The sequence below is a fragment of the Psittacula echo genome (assembly GCF_963264785.1).
Source record: "Psittacula echo genome assembly, chromosome: 17".
NCBI classification, from domain to species: domain Eukaryota; kingdom Metazoa; phylum Chordata; class Aves; order Psittaciformes; family Psittacidae; genus Psittacula; species Psittacula echo.
The window spans coordinates 3,193,284-3,205,072 of record NC_137753.1 but is presented as its reverse complement, the minus strand read 5'-3'; the positions used below and the strand labels follow the sequence as shown (position 1 = coordinate 3,205,072).

Genomic DNA, 11,789 nt, shown 5'->3' with positions numbered 1-11,789 from the left:
AAGTGGTACAGCATGTGCAGGAGTGATGGGCCATTCAGCACTCAAACTCGTGGTTTCACTGTAGCTGTGGCTCCTGAGAGCTGTTGTCAGCAACTGCCATGGCTCTGGCACATTTGCCTCACTGTAGCCTGTCTTAAGCAACTATCATTCCTCTCTCTATGTGCATATGCATAAGCAAAGTTAGAATTAGACTTCTGCGGTTGAGTCTATCCTGGAGCTATGTGTTAGGCCCTGAAAGACCTTTCTGGGATGCTCGAGTAATGGATGCTGGGAATGAGACCCAAAACCAAATGCTCAAAGTAACACAGTTTCTAGTGGAATGTGTGATCATGGGACAGTTCTGCAGAGCCTGGGCTCAATGCCGTTGCTGTGGCTGACTTGGGAATCCAGGCTATTTGGTCCTTGTGGTGCTGGCCGAATGTGGTCCTGGCAATATAACCCTGTTTGGAGGGGGAAGAACACGGAGAATGTGGTCTGGGGCAAATTCAGATCCTAGGTGTGAAATTTAGCTACAAAGGCTTCAATGAAACCTTGATCAGACTTGCAGTGTTCCCGTTAACCATGCGTAGAAAAACTTTGTGAGGGGCCATTCCCAGAAAGGGATAAATGTTTTGTAGAAGCTGCTTTGTAGCTGGAGTGGTCCCACCTGCCCTCACATGAGGAATACCATGAATGGGACTCAAGCCCCTTGAGGCTCCATCGAGAGACCCTGAGGAGCAGCACCTCAGCCACATGTAGAGTGAGACAAGACACAGTTAATGATGTATATTTGTGTGATGCTCAGAACCTTTATTTGGTGAGTGCAAGAAAGCATATACAATGAATTCCCTTTCCTCCCTCTGGTGATCTGGAAACTTGTGGAGTGTTATGATTTTTCTGATTTCTTTTCATGTAAGTTTTGCTTCCATATGGGATTTGTGGCAGTTCCCCTGACTGAATAATCTACACCAGCAACAGGACTCTCTTGTTACTAAACCCCTGTCTATAGGAGGACTCATGTTGGTGTTTCAATGTCGAGCAAGCTTTTTTTATCTGCTAATCTGTTACAATTTCTTAGTGCAGAGGGGAAAACTCCAGTGAAAAACTCATTTTTGTTCCTACTTTCTCTGTCTAGTGTAAGTAAGACCCAGCCTTGTGGATCAGCCTTTGCAATAAAACATAGGCTTCTGACTTTAGGAAAATACAAGACATTTTAATGCAACAGACAGGAGAGAGGTCCAGCAGAGATGTCTGACGTGTTAGTTTTATTTAAGGATGATCTTTTGGTGCTAGAGTAAGAAATGTTCTTTAAAAAAACAACAACCAACCATCAAATAAATAAATAAATAAATAAATAGAAATAGGAATCACTTTCTGATGAAGAGTTTAGAAAGCAGCCGGCTTTCGTCTGGGGAGGAACAGGTACTGTAAAGCATTCTTCAGAGTAGGGTGTAGGGAGGTTGTCTTAATTCTTTCTGGAACCTGCAAGCCAAACATGAAACAAGCGTTACTAGGACTTGTTTCCTTCTCAGTATATGCACCATTTTCAGCAGTGCCTTTACCTACCAAATCAATAGGCACAGATTTTCTTTTGAAAATCAATGCTAGCTTAAGTATTAGGCTATAATTAATTCCTTTCTGAAGCTGTGACTTACTAAAGGCTTAAAAGAAAACCTGCTCTTCCCTTGTCACAAATAACAGATGCAATCTGTTCTGTTCAGAGAAATGGCTTAGGTGGGACTCACCATTGCAACCCATTCCACTCAGGGAGCCGATCCTATCAATCCTCCTCCCAAAGCAGCCAGAATCTCTCATCATCCTGGGCATCTGCAGCCCCCTCAGTCTCTTGAGGAAGGGGTCCCTGTAGGACAGAGGGGTGCTGGGTGCCAGCCTGGGTTCAGCCTTCTGGTCATCACTGTCACCCGTGAGTTCTGGTGGGATCTCCTCCTGGTTTTTGGGTTCTTGCAGGTCAGGATTGGACTCCAGGGCTTCAATCATTGCGAACTTATCCTCCAGTTTCTCCAGCAGAGCCTACAATAGAAGGATTAATTTCATAAAATTCTTTGTTTTGTGGTAATTTCCTAACTCTTCCTGTCATCCAGTGCTGCGTTCATCAATGGTCCCATAGCCAGCCCTAGGAGACTATCAGGTTGCATCCCAGGGTTGCTGGTGGTACTTGAGCTGTGTCCTCTGCAGTAAATCCCTGTCCACATTAATTCCACCTATTTGTAGCTTGCCACCAAAGTGTATCTTATTGGCAAGGTTAGAAGAGCTCTTGGCAGAGAAAAAGAGCAAGATCTGAGTTGCACAGGGAGATACTACTGAGCTCAGTAATAGTACTCTATCTCAGAGTACCTCTGAATCCACAGTCTACTCCCGTGTTCTCAGAAGTTGCCTGAATGCTGCTTGCCAGCAATTGGCTTTCTCCTTTTTTGGCTAAGACCATCTCCTTGCTTGTCACCCCTGGCTATTTCAATGAACATCACTTGGAGAAGCTCTTGGTGTTTTCACTAATCTCTGCCCCAGGAGTTAGAGGATTGCTGCTTCTTAAAGTAACATGAAAATACCTGTGTGCTAAATTCAGGTCTGCTATGTGACTGCTTCCTGGGTACCATTCTCTATGATTTTTAAAGCTTTGTGTAACAAGGATCAACTCAACGAATTAGAGGAACAGAATTGTCCATCTCTAGAAGTAGAGTAGAGAGGAGTGAGCCTTACAGCTTGCAAGACAGTGAATTTGGAAGCCACTCTTCTCGGATAGCTGCTGGAATCAGCCTAGAGGCTGGGGATGTTTTAGCTCTGGCTGACACTGTCCTGATCATCTTGTGTAGTTTTTTCTCAGGATCTGATGCTGTAAGAAGGTGATCACTGGTACAGCCCAAGGAAAGGTTTGAGCTTTCAGGTTTCATCTTGCAAGACTGAACCTAGAGCTTGTATTGCGCTGCCACAATGGATGTTCTCTATCATTCATGAAAATGCACAACTGGTAATTTCATAGCTCTAGAAGCTTTCTGGCTGAGCCACACTAAATGATCATACTGTTCCTCTAGCAGCTTCTCTAAATGTTTGGCTTTGGGTGCTCCACTTTACCTCCTCATCTCCCATCCATATACAGCCAATTCTCTTAAACCCGCACAGCTAAAACTGTATGGTTGTCCTGCTTCACTGTCCCTGCCATTTAGTGGGACAAACAGGAGCCTTCCTGAATGTTTTCTGCTTGTTCTTATACAGATACTGTGATACTTCTTTCCCTCTCTGGGAATTTACTCCCAGGAAGGTGGATCTTTAAGAGAAAAAGACCCAAGAGCCAAAGCAGACATCCCACATCAGGATTTTGTTTCCCACTGCTACGCAGGAGCTCAAGTGAAGCTATTGCTCTGTAAAGCTTCTTTCAACCCCTCTGAAGAACTGAGGCTTTATCTCCTAGCGTATGATCGCTGATGCAGCTATCTGATTGTGCAAAAGATAGGCAAGACCACCACCTCACACTCTGCTAAGCACCCTGAACATTTAACCTTGCAAAAGGAGAGAGTCCTCACCTCCATGCTGGCCAGTTCTTTGGCAGGGCTGAGGCTGTAGATAGGGTTGGCTCTGCCGGGCTGGAGTTGGATGAACAGCAGCAAGAGGAAGCCAAAGGAAAATGAGCCTTTAGTGTCCATGGTGCTGGCTTCGTTGGGAATAGGGAAGTTCAAGCTGTTTCTTCTGAGATGTCTCTTCAGGTCTCTCTTCCTCGTCGTATCCACTCTCTTCCGAAGCTTGTCTTTTATACTCTTTGGGTGTGATCTCTGCTTCCTAGGTTATCAGTGGAATTATCTGGGGCACATTCCAGTCCCATTGCAGGCATGCAGCTCTGTCAAGGGAAGATTCCCTTTATTAGCTGTCATTAGGCAGCAGCTGCTGTTGCTGAGGAATGTATGTCACAAGTCAGTGATTTCATGTCACTCCCCCTCCTCTTGATACCAGGCGCTGTGATTACATAGTCCAGTTGGAAATTCTTAGCGATTTTCTTTCAAGAGACCCCTTATGGTCAGATTTACAGAGATGGGAAACAACCCTGAAACTGCTCTAAACTCCACTCAGTCAGAAGCTTTCCATAGGGAAATTACCTTTTATAGGGAAAATGGAAGGCTTTTCAGATGAGTATTTGGTGGAGAGTAAAGGCTGAAGATAAATCTACTTTTAGGACACCTAAAGTACCGTGCACATTTTCCTTCTATATATGGAATCTGCACAGCCACTGCATACCATGGAGTATGCTGAAAATCCCAGGTTTGGGCTACTTCTCTTTTCTCATTGCTATTGGGGTGATATCATCGTTGAGACTTTGCATGTTACAACAACAGAGGCACCTTGATCTGCACCTCAATCCAGACGATAACTTCTAGACTGACTCTGCAGGACACTGAATACCTCCAGCCCCCTACGGCAACTGGCTCCAGCACCACTGAAAACCACTAGTCCTTATTAAACATTTAAATCCATGGGATTTCTTTAAACTTCAATGGTAAGGCTTGACCTGACAACAATAAAAATTAAAGAAGAGATGCTCAGATTCAGGAATAATCTTCTTGTGCTGTCATACAAGATACATCATACAACTTGCTCGCCGAGATCTTTAGCTAGATGGCTTTTGGTGTTGCTCAGCAAAGGTATTGGAGTCTGGCCCCAAGGAAGAGTGAATGGATTTGTGTGTATGTGTGTTCTGGGAAGGGTTAAACTGAAATGTTTAGTTTAATATATTAGAACCAAAGAGTATTTAGTTGTTTGCTTGAGAACTGGAGTTTTCAAGTTTAGCTAAAAGCTGCCTATGCTTACATGAGAAATTGCAGAAATGCCGCTTTGCTTCAAGTTCGTCTCCCAGTGTTTCTTTGTGCATATAATGCAACTAAAATCTCATCTTCTTTACAGAACTGCAGGAGAACTCTAAATCATGAAGCATATTGCTTATCCTTCATTTTCCTAATGTTACTTCTTATTCTAAACCAAAACAAGAATGACTATATGAGCAAGTTGAATATGTCAGTCTCGCAATAAAATTTTTCTTGTAATAAAATCATATGAAAGTCAAAAAACCGGACTTCTAATATGATTGATCTTGAAGGACTCTCCTGAGTACAGTTTCTAAGTAACAAGAGAACGATAAAATATTTCTCATGTCTTAAATGTGCTAACATGCTGTTTGTGCACGAACATGTGCACACCGTTCACATGATCAGCTACCAAAATTATACTAGAAAGGACATTCTCAAGGTTGTGAAGTCAAGCTCAAATGCTACTTTTCCCTAATATAGCTTCAAGTCAGCCCAACTCTGATGAGTTCTGATGAACTCCTTTATTATAAGAGCAATCCCTATTTTTCCCAATGCTTTCTTTTGCAGTACATGGAAGGCAGTAGTCGGGTTTTATTATGTAACCTAACACATTCTTATTCTATGCTATTAAGAAACAAGATCCTGATAGCTTATTTTTAGTTTGTAATTAACACTCCCTAGCTCAGTGTGTGTATAATTCACTAATCAGTTACAAATACTGTCTTACAGCTGCTCCTGGGTGTGTGTGTTTATATGCACCAGGGAGTAACTTTGTTTGGTAAACTGAGAAAGCATTAGAAGACAAACCAGAATTATTCATTAATACTGATTATCCAGTTTAAGATCATTTAATTTGATTTGATTTATTTATTTCTTGTTTGTTTCCTTTCACATCCCACCCGCTGAGTATTCTCTGTGTGAAAACACTCTGTCGCTTGTCGTTTTGACCCAGAGCTCGGCACATCTGTAAAGCAGACCCTGGGGCACAAACCCAGCAGCAAAGAACCGAGGAATACAATCTCAGTCATAGGTGTGAAGTATTTAGCTTTGAGTGCCGTGTCCCTGTGAAACAATCTAATATTCCAGGATTGTATTCAGTAACCTGCAGCCAGAGACACTCCTTTTTTTTCCCCCGCTTTGTTCCTTTTCCATCTTCTGTATTACACAGCAGGTAAATGAGATGTAGGGATCTGACTTAAACCGTGACAACACTTTTCTAAGGCAGGGAGATTTCTGTGTACTGTTTCATGTGCTTTGTGTGGAAGTATGTGGATGGGATAAAAGGGCTGAGCATCACAGTTTTTGCATTTTCAAAGCTAAATTCTGCCCTCTATTACCCATCACACAGTGCTACCAAAGCAAATGGAGTGTAAAATGTCAGAACTCAACTCATCATTATTGGAGCTATTAAGCTCACTTGTTTCTTTGCATGCGGTATCTTAGTATCATAACTCTGGCAAGATTAATGTGGACTTTAGGCGTTATAGCCTGGCAGTGGATAGTCACGGTCCAGCATTGCCTGTGCTCAGCTGGCTGTCAGTCTGGTAAAGCCCCTGTTGGGAGTCTTACCAGGGCAGCAGGTTGTTAGAAAAAGCACACTGTGACTTGTTTTAGGGCTGGGAAATCAGCACGTTTCCCCAGTAGCACCCCAGGGTAGGGGATAAGAGATACAGTGACATGAGGCTCCATTAGAAAGCAGCCTTGGTTGCTCAGAGCAGAGAGGGAGACCATCAAGGGTGCTGCTGGCAGCGCCATGTGTGGAGGAGGGTAGTATATGGAGGGAGCTCAGCCCCTTCCCCAGCAGGATGGGGAGATGCCCTTTGTTTTCAGCCCTGTATGGCTGCAGACTGTAAGCCTCGGGGCTGGTGGATTCCTTCTGCAGGTAGATCTGATGCCCCCTTCCACTGCACATCCTTCCAGGGGCATCCATTCTCCTACTGCTGTTTTACAGCTGACAAGTGCTAGAGCTGATTGCAAAGAGCCTTTGTAGTCCAGTTCTGAGGAGGAGGCTGGGCTTGGATTCCTTTCATCTCTCAGTGACTAAACCCTTTGCCAAGACTATGCCATACCCCACCCAAGTTCTCTTGCCCTGCCTTGCAATTCAGTTTGATTATGAAGGAAATGAAGAGATGAATGTAGGAAACAGAAATGTAATAATGCCTGGTGCAGGCTATGCGGCACCAAGATCACAGGACAGGCCATACTGCAATTAAGATAGTTAAGTGATGCCTCACTTTTTCCATGGGGGAAGAAACTTTCATCGCAAACATGGATTGTTTCTGCCACTGATCGGGATGCGTTATTTCTGCGATGTGCTGCCTCTTCCTTTGCAGGCAGCACAGGCCCTTCCTCCCGCAGTTCTTCTGCAGCAGGGTGTTTGGCAATGCCTCGAGCCTTTCTGTCTGCTTAGGGCGCCCTGAGCTTCATTCACTGCCTTTTCTTGAGAGGGGTGTGCGTGAAACCCGGGCTGGGGAGCGAGAGGGCTGAGGTGAACGCCAGGGCCAGGAGTCGCGGCGGCGGGGTGGGACCTGTCGGAAGCGCGGCGGGGCCGGCGCTCGTCGTGCGGCGCGACTGGCGTCTGTCCCGGGTGCTGAACGCGCCCGCCCGCGGTCGCAGCCGCTCCGCCACCGCTGCAAGTGTTTTTTCAAAGCGCTGTAGCCCTTCTGTCCTCAGGGCCACCCCCGGCCAAACTTGGCACCGGTACCGGCTGCTTAGCCCGCGGGACAGGGCCGAGTGTAGGAGATCACCTGGAATTAACCCCGATCCCGGTGCCCACCTCCTGGGAGGATTCACAGCTACTGGGGGTGAAGCCGTTGGGAAAGGCATCCCAGCGCGTCTCCAGAGCTGGCATAGCGGCCTGGCAGGACCTTTACAGTGCGGCGTGAGGGGCACTGGACTGATCATTGCTCTGACAGGATGCAACCGCCATCTTTCCTGCTGCTGCTACCCTCGGCAATGGCTTGTCCAGATCGGGTGGGATGCTCTGGCCAGGGTCGTGACTGAGCCTCAGAGCAGAGGGAGAGGAGCGCTCTGGGGGAGATTTCTATATCTTCTGATCGGGTAACCCCAAAAAATCACTCAGAAAAGACAAAGCATGCTTTGTACAAAAATTTAATGCCCCACACCCCACCGTGGCAGAGGCTCTGGGGGTAGCCTGGCTGGAAGCGATTGGGAACCGGCCCTGGTTTCAGCTTCTCCTTCTCCTCCAGAAACCTGGAAGAGAAGGGCGGAGACCTGCCGGGGACCGCTCCGAGGCTTTCAGGCGGGGACAGCGGCCTCTCAGCGGCTGCCCCGGCCGCCGCAGCTCCGGCGGTCAGGGCCGAGCTCCGGCCTTCCCCCGTTCCCTGCGCCGCGGGGACCTACGGGCTTTGTACTGGTTGCATCCCAGCCCCGTCTGCGCGCCGATCCTCTCCATCCTCGTCCCAAAGCAGCTGGAGAAGTGCCTCCGTCTGTAGGAGGAGAGGAGACTCCTCCACTGGCTCTGCCACCCCTCTGCCGGCAGCGGGGTCCCCGGTGGGCCGCCTTCCGGCCCCGGGAGCTCCCACTCGGAGCCGCCGTCCTCAGTCCCGATCGCCGACTCGTCCTCCGGGCCCGGTTCCCCTTCCTCCTCCCGGAGCTGCCCCAGTGTCTCCAGGAGGTCCTAGAGAGGGAAGGAGAAGGGAGGGGAGAAGGGACGGCTGTGGCGGGCCACGGGGAGCCACGCTCCTGCACGCTTCGCCCAGCCGCAACGGGTGCGATGATCGCCCCGGGAGCCCCGGCCCGCACCGGCCCGGGTACCTGCAGGGACCGCAGCTGCGCGCCGTGCTCGCCACCGGCCGGCTGCGCTTCGGCCCACGGTAGGACGAGCAGCAGCAGCGAGGCCCCGCAGCAGAGAGCCGGGAGATGCATCCTATGCTATATCCTATCCTATCCTATGCCAGCTCGGCACCGTGTCGCTGCTTTGCCCATGGATGCCTCTCCTTATATCCCCACTCTCTGCCCGGAGGGAGCTCAGCTGCCTCCTGCCAGATCCCCGCAGGAGCCGGAGTGCTGCACTCTGCTCCTCGGCTTCGATAAGGGAACTGGTTACAACTGGCCCCACAGGTGACCCTCCAGGAGAGGAGGGTCCCCTGAGTGCAGTGCCTCCTCCAGAGGAGAGAGCTGCCACGGGTCATCTCCTCCCCTCCTGGCAGCGCTCATTTTCCCAGTGATTTCCTCCCCCTCCTCTCTCCATCCCTATTAGGAAGGAGTTGATGCAGTGAAAGACCCTTTCTGCCTGATTGCTCTGCCTCACATCTGCAGGCACTCAGGAGCCGTGAGCTGGCCCAAGCGGGGTGTTGATTCGCTCTCCAAGGGGATGAGGGATAGATCATTTCTCCTCCATGAGGAGAGAAGGGAGGAGAGGGATTGGAAATTTTTCTCTGTGGCAGCTTCCAACACCTTTCTGTACTCTCTGTACTTATTTCTGTGCTGTGTGGATAGACCATGTCCTGAGATTCGGGTTTAGATTTTCCTTCCTCACAGGTTCATGTGATGACGGTTCTTCATTTCCTCTGGCATTGTCTGTAAACCCTTTTGTCTTATAGCTAAGGGGCTCTAACCTTTTAGTGCCTTGAGCAATGGCATAGCTGAACACTTTGCTATAAACATTATTTGCCCTCCAGCAGTGCCTTGGCTGTGAATCAGTCACCACCCTCTCCTCATCCCACCACCTTTCCCATAAATAATGGTGTGTTCTGTTCCCCCCAGCCATGGGTCGGAGTGAAAAATTCCTATGGAACAAATATTCTTCCCAGAAAGCCCAGGGGCCTTCCCCAAAGAAAGAAAATTTGTAGATCTTTGGGTGGATGCTCCCCAGATGAAAGTCTTTGAATTACTAATGTAACAGGCAGCCTGTTTGTATAGAACCCTCTTATTTCACCTCAGAGCTCTACAGCAGCTTCTTATTAACTTGCAGTAAAACTCACGGCCTCTTTCCTGTGTCAGTGCTGAATTTCAGCTATAAATGAGTACAATTTCCACTGGTCCTGGGGTGCAAATCAAGATGATTGTGTTAGATCCTAACAGGGTGAGAGGCAGAACCCACAATACCCGGTGGGTAGAGCAGCAGACAGGCTCCTTTCAATCACCACCTGGGTAATATTAAAGCAATGACACTAAATTTCTGCCTTCCTTTGTTGCTTAGCCAGCACACTCATAGATCTTTTTTGTTTCACTTGATATGCAGTGATTTCTGCTTGGGCCCTTATTTTAGAGCTTGTCCTAAAGCTCAGCAAAGCCAGAGAAAGTCTTTTCTGTGAGTTCAGAGGGTTTTGGACCAACGTGCTGCATGAACAAACAACAACATACAGTATAATTTTCCATCTCCCCCGATTTTCTTGTCCTTCTGTTCCACATATGTACCTACAGCTGATATAAGTTACCTTAGATTGGAAGGAAACTAGCAAGATCAGCTGGTGTGGGGCAATGATCTCTGCATCCAGCAGCCTTAACAGTTGGCAAATGGTTTTGTCTAAAGCATCCCAACAAAGAAGAATCTGGCAGAGAAATGAGGTGCATATTTTGAAAGTACAGGACATGACTGAAGGAAGCTCACATCAGGTATTGTGTTGCCACAGAATAAGAGCAGATGCTAAGGTGAGGATGTGCATCATCCTTGATTTTGTGTGTAGTAAAGACAGACAGGACTGGAAAGGGATGAAACAGTGTGAATGTAGAGATCCTGTGTGATGACCAAGGGAGATGAATACAGTTTAGTCCCTTAGTAATAAACTAGGCAGACCTGAGTGTTGGGTGAGAACCAATCTTGATTGCTGCCTAAAAATCACTTAGAAACAGGTATCCCCAAAGCAGACACATTTGAGAAACGTATCCTTCATGTAGTAGCTTTATTGCAGGCTTTTGTCCTCAGCAACCTCTGTAATCCTGGTCTGTAAATTCACACACTGCTGCTTAGTGGAGATAGAAATGACACAGCTAAAGATGAGCTTCTCCCACCTGAGTGGCATGCTAACTTCAAAGGTTAGCTTTGATTACTTAAATGCTAACAGAACTCAAATTACCTAAAGTACAAACACACCTGGCTTCAGTCCTCGGGACCTAATTATAGAGCCTTTTATGTGACAGAAATTGCTCTTGCTTCCTGAAGTGTGGCTTTTTAAAATGCTCACATAAAATGCCAGGTGATGGGAGGCACATTACCAGCTCTGCCTCTGTGGAACTGGAGCTCTTCTCTGTTTCTTATTCATCTTCTGTAGTTCTGTTCACGAGTGCTCACAGCTCAGTCTTCAACCTCTTCTCACCTCTGTTATTCTATCTGCAGATAATTTCAACAAGCTACGGTTTATGTTTAGTTTGGTGTAGCTGAGTTTGGAAACAGGCTGAGGATGTTCAGGAAACACTCAGCAGCACTTGCCCTTCATTGATTTTCAGTGAGATTTCAACATCAGGAAGCTTTATGCCTGTTAGAATGTGCCTGCTCCTAGAGTTAGAGAGCAAGCTATCAGACTCAGGATTATTAGGAAGGAGACTGTAATCTTCCCATTAGCACCGACAGTCACAAGATACTTGCTTTTCCTTGTTTGACACCATAATGTCCATGGGCTGTGGGGATTACCTTTTCCACCATACAGATTGCACCTGAGCAAGCCCTGGAGCTCATGGAGCCTGAAGAAGGACTCTATATAAGGAAGCTGGATGCTTCCTGCCAGGTTCCCACAAGTAAGCTGCTTCTTAGTGTAAGTCGCTTGTTGTGTTTGGGGGGAAAAGAGGTGAAAATCTGTTCCTGACTGTGTGAAGGTGTGGTAAGTTAGAATAATGAATCAGAAAGCTCTTTGGTCACGTTTGTGTGGGGCAGAGGTCTTTGTGTAATGGAAGCTACAGTAAGAGAGGGTGTTATCTCTATGCCCTAGCAAGATTTGAGACTTCCAGCAGAATTTGCATATGTATTACTGTGCAGTTTATGGGGCTCCATCTGGAAAAGCTGCTCACACTGATTAGTTTTAAGCATTAGTTTTAAGA

General features: G+C 47.2%; 1 protein-coding gene across 1 annotated transcript; it reads right to left on the bottom strand.

The window, feature by feature from the left end:
- Positions 1 to 327: 327 nt before the first annotated feature.
- NPPA (natriuretic peptide A) lies at positions 328 to 3,638 on the bottom strand (the record flags this gene model as incomplete). Its single annotated transcript, XM_080631507.1, has 3 exons — positions 328 to 440; positions 1,725 to 2,010; positions 3,519 to 3,638. 3 exons carry the CDS (start codon positions 3,636 to 3,638, stop codon positions 328 to 330), a joined length of 519 nt encoding a protein of 172 aa, XP_080487633.1.
- Positions 3,639 to 11,789: the final 8,151 nt, after the last annotated feature.